This window comes from Boleophthalmus pectinirostris, unplaced genomic scaffold, assembly GCF_026225935.1.
Source record: "Boleophthalmus pectinirostris isolate CB_2022bp ecotype Guang Dong unplaced genomic scaffold, ASM2622593v1 HiC_scaffold_19, whole genome shotgun sequence".
Classification (NCBI taxonomy): Eukaryota; Metazoa; Chordata; class Actinopteri; order Gobiiformes; family Gobiidae; genus Boleophthalmus; species Boleophthalmus pectinirostris.
Window position 1 is genome coordinate 20,116,504 of NW_026571140.1, and position 19,837 is coordinate 20,136,340.

Consider the following 19,837-nt stretch of genomic DNA (forward strand, 5'->3'; position numbering starts at 1 on the left):
CACCACACCCTCAGTCTGCTCCACTCCACCCGATGTTCAGGCACAGCACACCTCCTGTATAGAGCTCTATGCCCTACACTTGCTCTAGTGCTAAAATCGGGGGCATGATTGGGCCCTGCATCTCTCAAAAGAGCTGTGAGTTTTATGCAGGACAATACTGCACTGCGTGGCTAGCCAGTAAAGGCCTTAAAGGTGAAAAAATAATGACATTTCTCACCTGACCTAAACCCTATTGAGAACTTGTGGGCCCTTCTTAGATTTACACCAAGTCTAAGAGGCTGTGGTTGCTGCAACACAAAAAGTTGATTGGTATTGGTCACTGATAATTATATATGTGTGTGTGTGTGTGTGTGCGTGTGTGTCTATCTTACTAAAAACACATCAAAACTTGATTTCTGTGTTGGATTTATTTTTCTTTGTACTTATAATTGCAGAAAAGCAGGTCTAAAGTAAGTAATTCTGTAACTCAGGTTAAATAAGATTTATTTTACAAAGATAATTCATCAGAACAGATATCCATCAGGTAATCTGGAAAAATAAGATATTTTATCTTTCAGTTTGTGTTCAGTCCAGACAGCACCTACCTCTAAACTAAATGTGAGAATGAAATGGAGAAGGGCAGTGGAGACAAGCAAAGATCAACTAAAACATAGATTCTTATGATTGCAGCTTTTCAATAATCTATCAAATTGCAAATGATTAAGTAGAGAGGCTGATCACAGTTCAAGCCATATGCACTTAAAACTGTTCTCCACATCAATTTAGAAGCATAGTGTTAGGGGATTAACAGTCATGTAGCACAGACATCAGTGCCGTCAAAAGCACAGTTTCACTTTTGTCCCTTGTTATTAAAGCAATACAGCTAGAGAACCTGACACAAAGTGAGGAAGACAAAAATTTTTAAATGACTTGTGAGTCTTGACTGTTTAAGTCCCTGAAATGAAGACAGTGGAGATTTCCAAGAGCATTGTCCAGTGTGCAGGCTTTGTTTTCCACAAAGAGACGCAGGGTGCTAAAGCAGAAAGAGTAGACGTCCTGTTGACCTGAGATGGATGATTCTGGATAGGATTCGTCCACAGGTAAGACACTGACTGAAGGTGAGGCTAGCAGAGCTTGCGTGGCACAGAACAAAGCACAGCTCTGTCTGATTTGAGGTAAAGAGCACAGTCTTTAAATGGTGTCAACTTCTCCTATTACATGTACTTTTAATCTTGCCTATGAGGTAAATAGTAAAGAATTTAATGGGCTTACTGAGAAAACATAAATCATAATTTTCCTGTATTCATGTGTTCTGTTTTGTTTCACTCAAATTTATCACAAAGTCACAAACTCCAAAATCCTTAGCTCTTTTGCTCTTAATGTTCTCTGATTCTTGGATTAGTTTTTTCCCCAAAAGACATCATAGACATAGTAGCAAGAAAACAGAAGCAGAAACTGGTGGAGGTAATGGCCTGGTTGGTTTTAAAGAATGTATCAAAACAACACAAAGAATCCTTAGAAATGCAAAGATGTCTTGTGAACGTCATACAAAGAGCGCTGCTCAGGAGCACTCCTCCCCAATGCGCTGGCATGAGCGGCCCACTTTACGATCCAGCTTCACCAACTTCAGAACTGCCTCTTGGCGACCGCGCCCCAAGTGGTCAAACATGCAGTCATGCTGCTCCGGGAGACGATGCAGCATACAGAAGACATAGCCTACAAAAGAAAGACAATAACAACTAAGACACATGTTATTTGTTTCCAATGTTTCAATTTGTGTTTTTACTGATCATTGAAACTATATCACTATATAGTCTAGTTTATAGTGTAATCATCAATATCCATAATTACACTGGCATTCAATAATCAAAGATTCAATATATCGTTTGAAGCCGGGTCATAAAGTGGAGCTGTTAAGGACCAAAATAGTGCCCAATTGTTCACTTTTATGGTACAAGCATGAAACTTTGCCAGATTAGTAACATCCCTAGGACCAACATCTCTGGATATGGAACCAAGCCTAAGTCGACCCTGGAGACGAGTACCATGCATACCACATAATGGCTGACGTGGAAACAAGGCTGGGAGCTAAATTATTGCTTAAACTGCCTTTTTTTTTTTTTAAATAATGTTAAATAATCATATAGGTTATAAAGAAGAATATGTATTCTCAAGATACTAGATACTGCAAAGCGGTTTTAATGTCATTTTTAAAATGAAAGTAAAAATGAAATCACAAAAAGATATTTGCTACTAAACTAATGGTGTTTTTTTAAAGGTGCATTGTGTAACTTTTCTGGTCACCATGGAGATGTTATTGCTTGCTGGAATGTTTCACAGTATGGTATTAAACATTTCTATCTCCATGGAGACTAAACCAGACCAAGTTGCAGGTCAGATCTGTGGAGAAGCGACCCTGCTCACAGTCATGATGCCTGTTTTTCTAGGTATTTTTGAGCAATAAAACCACCTGTGATTGAATACATGTAAGGTAGATCTGTTTAATGTTTATACTGTGGAACATTCTAGGCAGAGCACTGATATATCCATAGTAACAAGCAGGTGACAGACCCCCAATCAAAAAGTTACACAGTGCATCTTTAATAGTATTATTTACTGTTTCTAGTGCTTTTTTTTTTTTTTGGTAATCTTAGAGTAAACTAGGTTGCTAAATAATCTGATCAAAAATGTGTAAAAATGAGAGCGTGTGAACTCTAGTGGCCTCTGTGGTATCAAGTACTATGTGACATCACACAGGACTGCCCTGATTACAGCCTGTTGTTTCTGTTTACAAAACCCTGGTTATGAGGGGGAGTTTGTAGTGTGGATACCGGTCACACTGTTCCTTATACCAACTAGCCCTGCCCCTCTCTCCTTTCACTCTTCTTTAGTCCTCCAGGTAACTCAGTTTATCAGATCTATTTGAAATGTGTTTGTGGGTGGAGTTTAGGTGTTTAGTCCCAATTTAAGGCAAATGTAAAACATAGTTTTGTGTAGGTTTGATTTTCTATCTTCATTTCTCTCTCCCTCCTCTTTGTTTAGTCTATTTTCAATGGTTTTAATCAGCTTAAGTTTCCTGGTTCAAATGGTGAAAAAACTACTGAAAATCTGTGAATAAAAGTACAGTTACATAGCAAAACATCTACTCAATTACAAGTACAACTGCGAAACTTGTACTTGAGTGAAAATATAAAGTATGCATATAAAAATCACTAACTACACAAGTGACTAGCATTTAAGGCTTTGTACATAAAACTTGAAGCTGACTTAAGTTTCTTTAATGCAGTCTTGTTATGGATGTTATGGCTGCTTGTCACCATGGAGATTTCATTGCTTTGCCTGAAATATTCAGCAGTATAGCATTACATTTATTTATGTAACCTTAATTTTATTTTGGGTGTTTTAATTGCTCAAAAATACCTTGAAAAAACATGAATTCTTATTGTGAGTGGGGTCACCATAGATCTGACCTGTAAACATGGCCTGATTGTGCCACTGGATTGTCTCCAAGGAGATAGACAAGTTTAATGCCATACTGAGGAACAATATAACATTGCCATTATTGCTCCCAACAGAAAAGTTACATAGTACATCTTTAATACTACTAACACATTTTTGCCCAAAAAATATCTGCATTAATATTAGAATTGCCAGAGTGTAAATGATCTTGCATTTTATTATCCTTCCCATAATGAATGAATGTTAGATTAGCAACATCTGTGCTTAAATTGTCTTTTAAGGGGTCATGGTGATTAATTTAAATTTGGCATGTGCCACGAAGAAACCACAATCATCACCTAATTAATTTACCCCCCCTAAAACACATCACAGTATCATAATAACAATAATGAAAAGAGCAGAGGTGGACGGCTCATTCCAGTAATCCCACACCAGTTTGAAAACACCTAAGAAATTGTGAAAATGATGATTTGGGATTATGACTAAATTAAGGCAAGATCTGACCAGGTTTTGTGATGGTGTAGTATTTTCATTGTGATCTCTCAATGTGGAATGAGCTGTAGATATTCAGACTATAATTTAATCTCAAAAGGAGGCTCTGTTCACGCCTGTACTACAGTGAGATATGGATTGTAATAAAGATAATAAACCCATTATTAAGACCACAAATTTACTATGTTTTAGCTTCAAATGTTAAAATAAAGTCTAATTAAAAAACAAAATGCTTAAACTGCTGAAATAATGTTTTTTTTTCTCATAATGTGAGATGACTATATAAAGGCTATGTAAAAGGACAATGCAATTTAACGTCTTTAGGTTCACAATGTAACATTTCCAGAGGAAGGTAAGATACCTGCTTGTCTCCAGGGAAATGTTATTGCTTTACTTTCACAGCATGACATTAACCTTATCCATCTCCCTGGTGACATGCAAGAGACCCTGCTAAATGTAATAATGTATGCATTTTAGATATTTGAGCAATAAACACATTTTCAATCCTTATCTGAATAAACACAAGACTGATATGTTTAATGCCATACAGTGGAACATTCCAGCCAAAGCTATCTTCATAAAAGAAGCAGTTTGTGGACCCCCCCATCAGAGAAGTTATAATGCACCATTAAGAATTTTAGAATTTTAAGACACCAGATCTGCCCAGCCCTGCAGATTGGGGATGGAAGCGTGATGGCAGTTAGTGGTTAGGACAAGTGGCAAAGGACGCATTCTATGATCTTAAAAAGTGTGGATGCAGAAGCCTGTGCTGGGTGATGCAAGTGTGCAAAGACAAATTTGGCATGTACAGGTTCATGCAAATGTGGCAGCAGCTGCACTTAGAGCACTTTAAATAAGTTTACTGATTTAAGGTAGATCTCTGTTCTGTGTTTGGGGTTAAGCCTCGCTTCCATGCAGCATTTAATTATCAATACGAACCATGATATGGCACTTACAGATCTTTAGAGATGGTAAAATGTGTTTTGTTATCAAAAACCCAATAAATATGTCTCTGAAAGATAAAATATTGTATTAACTTGGATTTCAGCCACAGGGAACCCACACAACCCTTACATTCTCAAGGAAAACGATCATGTGACTGCCTTAATGCTTTGGAGTTTATGAAAAATAGTTGTTCAACATTACAAAATGGATAACTAAACAAATTAGACTGTAAGAAAGGGATTATGTAGTTTTTTTTAAGACAGCCTCATTTTCATATAGTCCATTTTGTGACATGTGCAGTTCTCAGCTCCAGTGTTGAATTACACTTAGTTCCATATCCAGAAATAATAGTCCTGGGGGTGTTACTAATCTGGCAAAGTTTCATGCTTGTACCATAAAAGCGAACTATTTTGGTCCTTAACAGCTCCACTAATACTACAACTACAAAATTTAAAAAAACCCTACAAAAAACAAACAAAAAACTGCTCATAGTAATATTTATTTAATCTAGTGTAAATATTTGAAACTTTGTTCAATTTTTTATATATTTTTTAAAATTAAACCAGTCTCCCTGATTACAGACATTTAGTGCAATGACATTTTGACTCCCTAACAGGCACAGAATAAAACTGACAAAGATGATGACTTAGATTCTCCACAATCTCTCCTTTTTGCCTGCTTACAGATTGAAACATCTTTATGCTTTCAACTCATTATCAGAGCTACTTGGCTTACACTGAGACACTCGGCAGAACCATTAGCAAAGTAATCTGCAATTACTGATAAAGTCAGAAATCACTATAATTGCCGCAATTTCCCTTTTCAGTCTGAAAGAGTATGTTTTCATAGTAGGAATTTAAGCATCAAGGCATGAAGAGTCATCTATTACCAAGCGCCTTGTGGAAAAAGGAAAGTCAATTTTCAATTTTGAAATGATGGCCTGGGTTTAAATGGATGGTCTTTAAGCAATGAGGGGCTGTGACTTTTAAGTACTTTAATTTGTATGCAAACAAGCTGATTACCAAGCCCAGTATAGGTTTAAACCGTATTAGTGTTTGTTGTAATTGACTTATGGTTTATGTGCAATGTTTCTGTGCTCCCCAAGGCCAACAAAAGCTCTTTTCAGTCATCAATATTCCAGACAACAAACAAACCAGCAGATACCTGTTAGCTTTACCATACAATCTCAGCTAATGTTTTCCTGAATGGCTGTTTAAAGAGGTTAGCTCTACCCTTATAACATGAGTTTTGTGCATTATCAGGCATACCGCATCTACAGGAACCCAACTCCTGTTGGACCAGCTCCAGTTTGGTTTGGCAGTGGTGGCAACGTTTCCGACTGCGTTGTTTTGAGCCACTACGTGACAAAGGTGATGCAGAGGACAGAAATGCCAATGATGATGAAGCTCCTTCATCCTGTGACACATCAGACTCTCTTGCTCGCTTTATGGGAGAAACAGCACCTGCTGAATCAGAGGCTGAAGAAACAGCAGGGTGAGGTCCAAAACAAACAAATACTACCATATATGTAACAAAAAAACACATTAAATTAATTTAAGAGTATTCATGTTTACAATTATGTAAGATTAGATTATTAAAACTACTTGTGCAAGCAATAGAATCAGGACACCATGCTATTATTGCACAAGTTAAACCTAGCCTTATTTTTATACATGGGCCTATATTTGATTTAGTGGGGTCTTCACGGAGGACAAAACAAATGATGGTCCACTACCGGTAAAATGCCTTTATGTGTTAAATAAAAGGCAGTTAGGAGATTAATGTTGCTCTTGCATTAGATTATGCTTGACCCTGCACCTGAGACTGGGGAGGCATGCAGAGCATAGTACTGGCCAGCTGGAATTTCAACTCAGCTTTTCTCATCAATCCTGCAGATTTTTTTTTTTCATGGACCAGCCCAATGCAGATCAGCATTCAATAAATCTCTGAGAACTAGGCCAAGCTGAGCAGCCCTATCCCCACAACCGACATCGATTCCAACACTGTCTGTGTGTGCATCGCTACAGGCGTTCTTCTGCCCCATGTCTGTTATCCTGCTAAATCTCCAGGCCCAATTTACTTTAGCAAAAACTTCAATCAACATTCCACAGCTGAATTAAAGAATATATTATTTAATTATTTATTAAATGAATGAATTTAGTAAACATTAGAGCTCAAAGTGAGTCTGATCAGAAGGTGCAGAGCTGAAATCTGTGTGTAGTTTTAGGTTTTTTAAGTGCTGTGTGCGCATGGATGTTTGGCTTTAAGGGATCAACATGTTCACACAGTGTTGCAAAGCTGCAAGAGATGTTTGACTCAGGAAAAACCTATGTGCCAGGTGTATGGCTGGGTACCATTAAACAATTATAGATACTTTTCTTTTAACATGCAACGTTTGAAAATCACTGATTGGGATCTTAAACCACTAGAAAAAATATGTTCCAAGTCTTAAATGAACTGAACTGTGTTTAAATCGTGACAACACAGGTCCTTTTAAACAGCTCTAAAGTATTAATGCCACCAGTAGAAGCACTACTACAGATGCTATAATAAATCATTAAACAAAACAAACAAAACAATGGTGCTGTAAATAATGTTATCTCACCTGATTCTATAGAGCGTTTTGTGGCCGTGCAAAGCGCACTGTAATCAGCACCTGTGCTAGATACTTCTGTCAGAGAAATGGAGAAAAACAAACAGGTATATGGTAAGCAAGTGGGATGTCAGAAAGAGGACCTAACAAGAGAATAAGAAAATGTCAGAGGCAAGTGAATAAAAATACAGCTGCTAAAATGATATTCTTTTCAAAAGAGTTCTAAATGTCAAGTTTTTTTCTTTCATACAGTTTGACAAAACGAAATGTCACTGATAAAGTATGAGGAATATCTTAGAATGACGTAAGAAGAATGCAGACCTGATATAAAATAGAAAGGCGGATAATTTTTAACCAAAGCATATTGAGTATTATAGTACCATACTTAAAAGCAATGGGCCAAGGATTTTGTAACCTTTATGGTAACTACTATATTCTTCTGCTCTGGTTTGACCTTAACAAATAACCTTGTCACTGTAAAGCTATAAATGATGCCCTGGCAATTGCAGATGTCCTCTTAAAACCTTCACTTCAGAATACCCTTTCCAATCATTTCCTCTATCTGTGCCATGAGGACAAATATAGCCAGGGCAGGGGTACTGCAGCTGCTGCTCTTTCCCTTAACAAAAAGAAAGAACACAGCACAGTTCTGCCCTCTTCTAAAATGCACACAGCATTAGTAAATCATCAATGAAACATTCTACTTATCTAAAGTTTCACTGAGAGAGGCTGTCCATTTGTCAAATATGCAGAGAAATGTATCTTCAGATTCAGAATAATTAGCCTAATTAAACACTAACAATTTTTTTAAGAAAACATGTTGTTGGTGGTGTTACCACCTTGAGCAGGTAGTGTAGCAGCAGCTGGAGAAGGGTCCACTGATGTACTGGCTGTTGAGGTTTGTGTTGGAGATAAGCTGTTGTTTGAATCATTCAAGTGGTCCGGTTGGCTGAAACTAGGGTTTGGAGAATTCTTGATAGCAAAATCTTCATCTGTATGTTTCTTTTGAATATCTGGCAAAAAAATATATAAAAACATGAATACATACATAAATAATTAATTATTATAAAGTATAATTATGTATATTTATTATCAAATTCTTGAGAGTCAAGACAAAACAGATTTAGAATTTTTTCTGAGCTGTACACAAATGCAAAGAAACAGGTTCTGACTAAAAACATTTTTCTAAAAAAAAAAAAAATTGCCCATTTTCCAATATAATTCAATTATTGTCTATAGTGTATTAGCCACACAAAAAACACAAAAACGCTAAAATTTTAACATGCAATGTATGCTCTTTACCATAGTATCTAATGAATGTCTATCTAAAATTGTAACTTTACACACTTATGAATATTCAAGTTAATAATATTAAAATGTCATTATATAATTTTTGGTTTTAGTGCTACAAAATACCTTTCTATAAATAATTAACACACATAAAATTGTACACTTTACAACTTAAACCACATAAATAGACGGAAATAGTCTCACACACACATACATACACACACACAGTAAAAATTACCTGCAAAACATTTGGAACAGAGATTCATAGTTTTTCTTGACCTGGAGAAGAGGGAGAAATATAGCATGTAATTTTACAAATATATATTTGTCCATAATAACACAGCAGAATTTTCAAGAAATTAAAATGTGTTAGACAAAATCTTGTTACAAATATTCTTTATCCTTAATTCACATGCATTTCATGGTGTATATGCCCTTTCTGAACTGAAATTATAAGAACTTTAAAACACTTTGATATGGTGGGTCACAGAAGCTTTTTTGATTTCAGGGGCACTCATGTTTGCCCTTAAATGGCTGCATCTTGTCTAGGAGCCCTACTCTTATTTCCGCTCGGCTCAGTCAGTGAAAGCACTGAGCGTGACGGTCGCTGCTATCAGTCACATGCTATTTATTTTGGGTGCTTCACTGCACACCTTTGTCCTCATTTTTACATGTAGGTTCAGCTGCAGAAGACCCAAGGACTGTCAGCCCACTCATGGCTTGTCGGGCACACAAGCAGACATGAAGCGAGAAACCAAGATCCTCCTCATCAGGCACAGGCAGGCAGGCAGGAAGGAAGCCAATCAGGATAAACATCACTTCCCGTTGACAAGACCTCATATTAACACTAATCAAAAGGTTAATTAATGTTATAAAGTTAAGGTGGGGTGGTGGAAAAATAACACACAAATTCCAAACAACATGATCAGTAAACTGACGGTAAAGTTAAATACCAGGGCAAACTGATAAGAGGGGACTCATCGGTTCATTTGTGTGCGGTGCTCACATTGTAAGTTTCAATTTCAGTGTTTTTCATTTTGTGTTTTCACTTCATTTGAGACTTGTACACGAAACACATGACATGAACATAAAAAGGTCAGCAGCTAATTGTAGACTGATGCACCAAAAAGTTATTAGTCAAATGGGGCCCTGTAATATTTGCCTTTGCCGTGTCAGTTAATAGGCTGTTAGAGATCAAGTAAAATCTTAGAGTGTTGTCAACTCATGCCTCTGCAGCAGCTAAGCCCAGTGCCAATGTTCTAGCATTAAAGGCCAAGCAAGAAAAAAGTTTAGCTCAATTTGTTCACCTTTACAAGTATGGCTCAAAGAGCACTTTATGACAATAATGGTGGCTGCACTAAGAAGCAATGGGAAAGGACATGCCAGGATTAATTTAACAACTCCAGCTAAATGCCAGACACAATTACAGCTTATGAGGCAAAGAGAAGATCAAGCATTATGGCTGTGTGGAAGACAAAGGAAGGAATTAGCCTAGTTATAACAATGCATTATTTTCTAAATTTTGTCAGGCTTAGTACAAGAACAGGTTTAGTTTAACCTTATCAGTGCAAAACTGTTGTGTGGCGGTACATGGAAGGCAAAATATTTTCTTAATTGGTGGTGTGTGGTTTGAGAACTACTGATGTAAAATCGTAAAAATCCACCAAAATCATTACCTGCTATTTATTTATTTAATCTGTTCATATGCTACTCTATGTACAAAGATAACCATTGTTATAGCTACTTACTGTATATAGGCCTACTGAAGTCTGAAGTCTACTGTACCTTCTATTTATTCTTGTCCATATGCTGTACTGTTCATAACCACAGCGATAGCCACTTATTGTGCAAAGTTTTGTAGCCTTAGGCTAAGCTTTTCTCTGTTGACAGTATTGTGTTAGTTTTTGTCTACTGTAAATCTTTATAGTAGGTTATAATTAATCTTAATTTTGATTGAATATTCCTATTTTGCTTCTGTTCTTGACCTTTGTGTTGCAACACTGTAATTTCAGATTGTGGGACAATTAAAGGTTTAACTTATTTCGTCTTATGTAGTTGACCATATCCTACACCCTATACCACTATCTTACAACTCACAGGCTGCCCAACTGGCCAACCAAGGTGATTAAATAAAAGTTCCAAATGAAAACGTGTTTTTTGTTTTTTTGTTTTTGTTTTGTTTTGTTTTTATTATTGCTGTTTTATACTTTTATCTGCTCCACGGGCACTATGACATGTCATATTACCAGGAAAGCTTATGAGCTCGGCATGACGGGGAGTTTGATGGTTTGATGTAGACTAGCAGCAGGTCTAGCCACAGTGATACCCATGGATCTATTAAAATACTTTAGGTGCTACAGAGTGCTACAAACAATGGGGAGGGCTTCACAAGGAAAGCAGCTTGCTTGAGCTGCTAGGCTACTGGCTAGCCAGCTTGCTAGCTTTCCGTCAGGAAGAAAGCAAATAAAAGTAAGACATGTAAGACATTGTTGTCCTTACCCCCAGAACCCGCAGGGACAGCGCGGAGCTACAATGTTTACGTTAGCTGGAGGCTTTCTGCCTTCGCTCCCGGTGTCCCCCATGTCGGTGCTGCTGCTGCTGGCTGTCCGTGAGCAGGTGAATCCGGGGATAGTGTATGGGCCTCGTTTTGCGTTTTAGATCCTTTACCCCTGACAGATGGGTACCTAGGTAAACAAAAAAATACCATCCGGGGTTTCTGTATGTAAGAGACGGATTGAAATGAAGCTTGTCGCTCTAAATGACACCGACGAATAGAAGAGCCGTCAAACCCAACTCACGCAGGCAGCACCCGATCAGCTGGAGCCCGGAGACAGACGACCACTGTGCGTGCGTGCGTGCGTGCGTGCGTGCGTGCGTAGGTCTATGGCGTGTAGCTGGGTTTGTGTGTGTCGAAATGTCCGAAGAAATCCTCTCCTTAAAGCCGAGGATCTGGTTCAGAACACTAAGTTAAGTGGCACTCTGACCTGAGTAGGACAAAATAAAAAAGAATAGGATTTCCCACCGAGTACATGCATTTAATGATTTAATTAATAAATTAATCATTTGATTTATATAGCGCCTTTCAAGACACCCAAAGCGCTCACTTTTAGTGCTTAAAATGTGACTTGATATAATCAAATTCTTCTGAACTGGGATCTAGATGTATTCCAAATCAATCTGGTGTGCTTTTTAAAGTGTTAAATGTTTATCATTTTTAATTTCACTAGAATGACCAAGACCTTTTACACACTAAACACAATAGTAGCCTAATATTCTTCATAGAGCACAGTGGCACAGGACGAAGAGCAGCTCACTTGTTTTTAACATTTATTTTCAAATAAATTCTCGCCAGGCGAGGAAAATAATGTTTTGGGTCTGACTGACCCGCCCCAAGAGAGCGGGGAGGGAAAAAGAACCTTCGGGTCAATGTGACCCTGAGGAGAGCGTGAGGGTTAAACTGAAAGTCAGTAGTGCACATCTGTTACCTCTTCTGCTGTTTGGTTATTTTATGAATGTGTCTCTCTCTGATTTTACATGGGCTTTCTTTTCCTCAGAAGCAACCACATTTGTTTTGATACATGTCCCTGATTAGCTAATCCATAAGAAAATCACAGCCATCTGAATTTATAAAATCTTTCTATCTTTGTAAAGTATTGCAGAATTGTGTATGCTGAATCCTAGGCAAAGAGTTTTCACTTCACTATGAGACCTGCATTAAACAGAGAAGATCTGATCACATCTGATCCAGTGATCCGGTGAAACCTGTTTTCCCTGCCCTCACATGACTTTTGTTCAGGCTCATCTGTGGGCCTGGTCCGTCAGCCCAGCCTACAGATCATAGCTTTAAACTTCTTGTAAAATAACAAAGACATCATGATGGAATCTACAACCACCTTTTTAATGTACAGTGCCTTGACAATAAGTACACAAAGTTACAAGTGGAATAATAGAACAGGGAAATAAAATAAATTGTAAAGTGTAATGTATGACTGTCATGTTATGAGTTATTACTCTTAATAAAATACATTATATAATTGCAGTCAAATGCATAATGCACATTCATTTGTAGTAACTGTAGTGCTGTGTACTATAATTCATGTAAACTTGGTCCCAGCTGCTGATAGACTGCATGTCAGATAAAACACCTGTCTTTACAGCATGAACTATGGAAAATCTATACAAACACTTTTGTCCATAAATTACATTTTTCTTATCTTTTTCAACTCCCAATAGACACAGACTGTCTGTATTGACTTGGTTGAGGGTCACTGAAAAGAACCTCAGATTACTGAAGTGGAAGAGTGAGATTAATATGAAGAGCTATTGCTCATTCAATTTGTGGTTCTTTGAATAAAAATCAATTTCTCTATTAGATGAGTTTTGTTATTAGACTAATTACCTCCACAGTAACTATTACTGCAGATAGAAAATATGCTCTTATAGCATTCCTGCAATTATCTGTTAAAAATGTCCAGAGTTCAAAAACCTCCACACAAAACGCACAGGGAGATCAAAACTGAGGTTATTTCTAATTATTCAGTCTTTGCAGACATAGTAGTGTGCTGCAAAAATAATAATTTCCTGCACATATTTGCTACTGTTTTTGTTACTTTTTACGAACATCACCATCTTGCCTCCCACAGTGCATTTGAAGCCACCCATGCCTAAGGCGGCCGGAGTAGCCTCATCCCCATCATCTAGATCAAAGAGACATTAAACAGAAGAAATCTCCAGAAGATGAAACATGCAGAGCAGTGCAATTAGTGAATAGTACCACTTTTGAACACGTATCTCACACCATACCCTTGCATGCAAATATATATTTTTCAGACTTCACGTATTAATTTGTAATATAATAGGATTAAAGAAGTCCCTAAAGTCAGTGAGTGCTTTAAATATGCAGTTGAAACCTAAACTGTAAAATAACAAGAATGGACACTTCACAGCCAATGCTTATTCAAACATGCGCTCCAAAAGAGGAGAACAGGTCATGTCGAGAGCACATCGCTCTCATGTCTCATGCACATGTTCACTGAGAGCTAAACTTGACTTCATAGGGCTTGCCATGTCACACTGAGAGGTTCCAACTTTGTACATTCACAAGTACTAACCCTAACCCTTGATCACTATATCGTTTTTCAGAAAGATTGGCCAATGATTGTACATTTTAATCGAATTCTAATTTGGAAACTGATTGGAAAATTCAGTAATGTGATGATAATCAGATGCAGATGAGTTCTCATCAGAGCTGTCTATTTATTAATGAGCTGTATCTTAGCTCACCGTCAGAACTGTAGGAGCGAGCACATGTGTAAGTGTACAGATTGTGCATATGTCACTGTGTAAATTTGCCTTAATCAGAATGGTAATATCCAATCAAGCCACACTGGAGTAATGTGAAGTTTGATAAAGACATGACAGAAGGATCATTAATAGCCAGAAAAGAAACTTTATGGAGCACTGTGCAACTTTTTTGGCAGAGGATGCACTCCCAGCTTGCCTCCATGGAGATGTTATAGCTTTCATCTATTTTGCATTTCATTCATTTCAGTTATTTCTATTGCTTAAAAAAACATCTTAAAAACATGCATTCTTTGCATGATAGACTTGATCTGTAACTCAGTCTGATTGTGCCACCTCCTTGGTTTGTCATGTCATCTCTGTTTCAGTGACTTAATGCAGAGCATTCGAGTCAAAACCATGACATATTGTAGTGCATCTTTAATTTGTGTCTTATTTGTAAGATTTTGAAAATATAAAACTATAAAAAAAAGATCCACCAAAATTATCAAGTTTGTTGTAGCCACTCATACACAAAGATAACGTACCTAAAACAAAGCTTGCCTTTTACCAATCCATTACTCAGATTCATAAGAGAAGTCCCTGGTGAGGAAATGCACAATACATTTTGGGCAGTGATAAAATTACTTGATAATATGGGTTCAGCATAACTAGTGGTGTGGACTTTGTGCAGCAACTAAGGCCCCAAATGAACAGAAATGCGTAGAAAATGTTTCTTTCATCCCAGGACATAAGCACATTACAGAGTGATGAAACAAAATGTAACTGCTTATCATTGCGAAGCTTTCAACACCAGTATGTGGTGGTTTTGTGCGTTTTTTATTTTACATACTTTTAAATATGTCACACTGACATTAATATTAATTACTTTAGTATTAATGCAGTATATGCAACAACACATATTTTTTTTAAATGATTTTATTGCTTTTTAATATAGCTAATTCATTCGAGAAGCTGGAACAATGCCATTTTGTTTTGTTGTTCAATCCTATGATCATCATTACATATAAATAAATTAAGATACTCCAGAAGTAAATAACTTTATATTATTATAATAACTGTGTGGTTCTATACTCATACATAAACCATAGCTTGCATTTAAGAATAACAAGCTATGTTTTTTGACAAGTACTTTGAAGAAACACTAATTGCTTTTGACTTCTAATATCGGTAGAAAGTCATGCATCAAATGACAAAATAATAAATACTACACAATTTTTATAGGCAACATATACAGTCTCAATGCAATAGTGTTTTACTGACACCTAGTGGACATACTGGTTTGTTAACTTTCTGTTAACGTAATATAATATTAGAAGCAACAAAGTAAAAGTGCAAACTACTTGCTATTAAAGAGTATATTATACTTTTTTTTTCTTTACTTCTTTTTTCCCCTCAAATTTTAGATTAAGCCCAAATACATTCATTTTCACATTCTAAAAATGGACCTGACAATCTGTACAGAGCCAATACAAAAGAATATATTAAAATGCTTTTCTGAGTCTCTATTCAGTGACATTACTCTTTTTGAAAAAGTTCATTCAATTTTTTCAGGTGGGACTACCTCCAAGAGCAGCTGTAGATGCATGGTGATGGGTCCTGGAAAACACATGTCAGGTTATAAAAAAAAAAAAGGAATAATAATTAATAAAATTATACAATTGTATTATTAGATGAAAAAATAAATGTAATAACGATATTAATAATATTTGTAAACTTACTCATCATTTTATGTGCCCACTTGACCCTTTTGTAAACAAAAACATAATAGAGGATGAGTCCACTAAAAATAAAAACAGTGCAATAGAGGTACTCTATTTCTGGTTTATCAATGATGGGAGCCAGCACCAGGTAGAAAGACACCAGGGTCATCAGAACTGCCAAAACAATCGGCACCTATGGATACACAAATAGTTACACACATTACTAATATGTCCTACTTTTTACATTTATTTGTTAAAATAAATAAATAAATTACCTTGACTGGCCGGTGAAGTTCCTTTCTTGTGAAACGCATCACAATGAGAGCAAATGCTGTCAGACCATAGAAGAACCACTGAGCAAAGCTGAAGTAGTTAATGAGGGTGTTAATGTCTGCTGGCAGGATGTAAAGTAAGGACAAAAAGCCCTGTAAGAATAAACAAAACAGCCATGATTAAATGTGATTTGACAAATCAACAGTTTGTACTTACATTAAAAATCAGAGCAGGTGCTGGTGTGAAGCGTCTGAGGCTGACGTAAGATAAGATTTTAACCATGTGGCCCTCTCTACCACTTACATATGCCAGTCTGTAAGGGAAAGGCATGTCAACATCAAAACATATATTTGATGAGTAAGTAGAGGTGGGAAATATATTGAAAAATTGATGATATAAAAAATTTGGAGATGAACAAATGCTGCAAAAAGAGCATATTCATTTTGTCTGTTTATTTGCCCTTTGAGCAATATTTTCAACACAATCATTTTATAGCACATTTTATGACATTTAATAATATGTATATGGTTCTTCATACTATTTGATTAAAAATTATTATATAAATCACCTGCCAGCTGTGAAGCAGCTACCATTGGCCGAACCAAATGTGGAAAAGACAACAAAAAGTGGGACGATCCATGACATAGGGTAAAGAACTCTGTCACCAAAAGTCTAAGAAACAAAAGATTTTAGCTCAAAGCTTTTAAACAAAGCAAAATGTGGATGCAGTTTAGTAGTGAGTCATCTGTATATGAAACTTACCACAGCAACAGCTGGAGACAGCAACAGCTCACTTGGTGTCATGACAGTGAAGTAAGCCACATTGACCAACACATAACAAACTGTCACTAAAGGGATACCAATTATAATAGCCAAAGGAAGATTCCTATGTAAAAATGTTAGTTAATGGATTGGATTTTACAGAAAATTTTTTCAATATTCAGTTTGTTATACCTATAAGGGTTTTTTAACTCCTCTGTAATGAAATTCAGCTGGTTCCTGATAATAATAATAATAATAATAATAATAATAATAATAATAATAATAATAATAATAATAATAATAATAATAATAATAATAAGCATTTGATTATTTTACATTTCAACTAATAGAATTGCACTTTTGATAAGTTACCTACCATCCATCATATGCCCAGAGTCCGTTGTAAAATGCAAGACCAATAGAACCAAAAGATACTGATGCGGTTTGAAACGAATTGGAAAAATTTTCTGTATTTCCTGAATACATGTAAAACACAGTATAACAGTTTGTATAATCTTTATCATGCTGAGTGAAAATCTCATACCTTGAGCCAGCAAAACCATGCCGGCCACAGAAATAACAATAATGATCAGAAGTTTGGCCGCAGTGAAGACATTTTGTACATAACTTGCCAATTTCACACTCAGACAGTTGACTATGACAATAATAACTGAAAAGGCACAACAATAGTTAAAGATTCTCCAAAGGAATTAAAATTTAACCAAACAAATTGAAGTACCTCTGCACCTAAAAAGCCATAATTGCCCTATGTAACCATTAACCCACACTATTTTAAAACTACTTACACGTTGCAGCTGAGGCAAGACATTTAATGACCAGTGCTGGAGGACTGCACCCAGGGTAGAAAGGAGTGGCAGCATATTCGGCAAAACTCAGAGAAATGATTGCAAAGGAGGAAGGCTTAAGAACCACAATGGTGGTCCAGGAGTACAGATATGCCACAATAGAACCAAAACTCTCCAAGAGATAAGCATACTCTGCCCCAGATTTGGTGATCATGGTACCGAGTTCAGCGTAACACAATGCACCTGTGGAGACCAAGCAGTAACAGTATCACTATGACTCTATATCTGTTAAATTCATACATTTTGACCATTATTTATCATTTATATTAACTTTTTTATGTAAGATTGTACATAAAATGAGTTAGGTATTGCACAATAGTCTGAATGGTCTAGACTGTAACACTGTATGTACATCTCCCCTGTCCAATAAAGCCTATAGGCAAAAATAGTGAATAGACCAATACTAATTATAAGTTTATGCAACACAATATTACTCTCTAAAAGTATTTTATGAGACTGTAATTGGTTTACTTTAGCCAATAAAGTAAATGTGCCAGTAAATTGCCAGTAATTTTGTTTTGTTTTTTTACTGCTGAACAGCGTCTGTTGTAACTTGGGTGTATCCCTGGGTCATGCCATGGTACTAAGAAACATTTTAGTCATTTCCATAATAAAACACTTTGTGTTTATCTGTTTATGCCCAGGTTTACTATTGTGACTATAATCTTTTTATGAGTTTTATGACTATGACACTGGAAAAAAATGCTGTAAATGTGTTTATTATGAGATTTTATATATAGAAATCAACCAATTAATTGACTGTGTTGTATCAGGAAGGACATCAGGTGTTAAAAACTTTCTGACCAATATGTAAATCATGCCACAGTCACTGAACAGAGCAGTTTGCACACTGGTAATATTATATACAGTAATCTCACCAAGAGTGGACAGAACTCCACAGGCAGTCCAGACCAGGAGACAGGGTCCCACTGCTCCTGTGTAGAGCAGAACCGATTTAGGAGAGATGAAGATGCCTGAACCAATCATAGTCCCTACAATCAGACTGATTCCACTCAGGAGACCAACCTACAGACAGAACATAAAACAAAATGTATTAACCTCTGGAAAGCTTACAGTTAGACTGGACAAGCATATCCTCAGTGGCAAAGACTATGAAAGACTGCACGTGGTACTGCCTGGTACTAAATCCATGCTTTTTGGTCCATGTGGGAGAGACGGAGGGAAAAATTTCTGGACTGACAAAATCAATGAATTACTGGAAATCAAGCTATACTTACATCTTTTTGAAGCATGGTGGCTTTTTCAGATTTATTGTCTTTAGTTTCAGAAGCAATATTGAAGGTGTTGGCACCATTTTGTAACTTATGCTGCTTCAAATCGCTGTCTTTGTCCATTTCTGATTACTGGCAAAGCACAAGGATAAAGGATATGTATAACAATGTTACACTTGAGAGAGGAAAGTTTTAGGCATTTTTAGCATTTATACAATTATTATTATTACTATTATTATTATTATTAAATTAAAAACACTGGAGTATTTGCATACTACAAGAGTAATGCAGTCATTTGGAGTATAGAATAAGAAAATAAACTTACCTCTAAGGGTGTTTTATAGACTTTAAAAACAAAACTAGACCGCCTAAATGACACTGTGCAAAAGTTAAGTATTAAGTGATCCAGGAATGCATTTGAAAATGTTTAGCTCCTTTAATGGGAGGAGCCTGATCCAACTCAGTGCAACAGGGGGAGACAGGGGAGGGCCATTGTACCCCAAAAAAACATGGTTTGAGGGAATTGGTTGTATGTTATGTGAGTCTACATGATTCTCAAATGTTTGACTAGACTGGCCTTTTTTTTTTTTTTTTTTTTTTTTTTACAGGAATCATTTCTTCAACACAGATCACTAAACATTTTCTCTTTAAGTTTACCAGGCTGATTTCAACACAAAGCTTCTTTGATACAGACATATGACACTTGTGTTCCCAGTGTGCTACATTCCCTTAATCTTTCTCTTTTTGTGCTTGTTAGGCTCTGGTCATCTTTGCTTGATTGGTATATTTCTTTTGGAAAAGTAAAACCTAAAAGTTGTAATTTTGCATAGAAAAATTCACTGCACAAAGTAAAGAAAACAATGTTGTGCTTGATAACCAGTTAGAGGACCTTGTAACCCTTCTATCTGACAAACTTGCTAAATTAGTATCTGACTCTTCTCA

General features: G+C 36.4%; 2 protein-coding genes across 3 annotated transcripts; both read right to left on the reverse strand.

The window, feature by feature from the left end:
- Positions 1-388: 388 nt before the first annotated feature.
- LOC110175331 (AN1-type zinc finger protein 3-like) lies at positions 389-11,620 on the reverse strand. 2 transcript variants are annotated; one of them, XM_020941495.2, is made up of 7 exons: positions 11,557-11,620; positions 11,258-11,442; positions 8,997-9,037; positions 8,308-8,481; positions 7,481-7,546; positions 6,144-6,353; positions 389-1,695 (listed from the first exon to the last, which is right to left on the reverse strand). In XM_020941495.2, the coding sequence occupies exons 2-7, from the start codon at positions 11,338-11,340 to the stop codon at positions 1,541-1,543; spliced, it is 729 nt and encodes a 242-aa protein (XP_020797154.1). In that variant the 5' UTR covers positions 11,341-11,442; positions 11,557-11,620; the 3' UTR covers positions 389-1,540. The 2 variants fall into 2 exon arrangements, with proteins under 2 accessions (XP_020797154.1, XP_055010820.1); XM_055154845.1 differs by having other exon boundaries at positions 7,481-7,543; positions 11,258-11,604.
- Positions 11,621-15,579: 3,959 nt separating this feature from the next.
- slc7a9 (solute carrier family 7 member 9) lies at positions 15,580-19,265 on the reverse strand. Its single transcript, XM_055154627.1, has 13 exons — positions 19,221-19,265; positions 18,902-19,027; positions 18,542-18,689; positions 17,604-17,846; positions 17,342-17,467; positions 17,174-17,273; positions 16,990-17,034; positions 16,798-16,921; positions 16,604-16,707; positions 16,252-16,348; positions 16,038-16,187; positions 15,781-15,955; positions 15,580-15,658 (listed from the first exon to the last, which is right to left on the reverse strand). The coding sequence occupies exons 2-13, from the start codon at positions 19,016-19,018 to the stop codon at positions 15,597-15,599; spliced, it is 1,491 nt and encodes a 496-aa protein (XP_055010602.1). The 5' UTR covers positions 19,019-19,027; positions 19,221-19,265; the 3' UTR covers positions 15,580-15,596.
- Between the last annotated feature and the right edge of the window lie 572 nt (positions 19,266-19,837).

Excerpts from the sequence above, each read along its gene's own strand:
- LOC110175331 (XM_020941495.2), bottom strand. The coding sequence starts at position 11,340 with ATGGGGGACACCGGGAGCGAAGGCAGAAAGCCTCCAGCTAACGTAAAC. Across the intron at positions 9,038-11,257 it reads TGTCCCTGCGGGTTCTGGGG|GTCAAGAAAAACTATGAATC; the intron begins GTAAGGACAACA and ends CCTCTTCTCCAG. Across the intron at positions 7,547-8,307 it reads TGCTACACTACCTGCTCAAG|AAGTATCTAGCACAGGTGCT; the intron begins GTGGTAACACCA and ends TTTCTCTGACAG.
- slc7a9 (XM_055154627.1), bottom strand. The coding sequence starts at position 19,018 with ATGGACAAAGACAGCGATTTGAAGCAGCATAAGTTACAAAATGGTGCC. Across the intron at positions 18,690-18,901 it reads CCACCATGCTTCAAAAAGAT|GTTGGTCTCCTGAGTGGAAT; the intron begins GTAAGTATAGCT and ends TTCTGTCTGTAG. Across the intron at positions 17,847-18,541 it reads TGGAGTTCTGTCCACTCTTG|GTGCATTGTGTTACGCTGAA; the intron begins GTGAGATTACTG and ends TGGTCTCCACAG.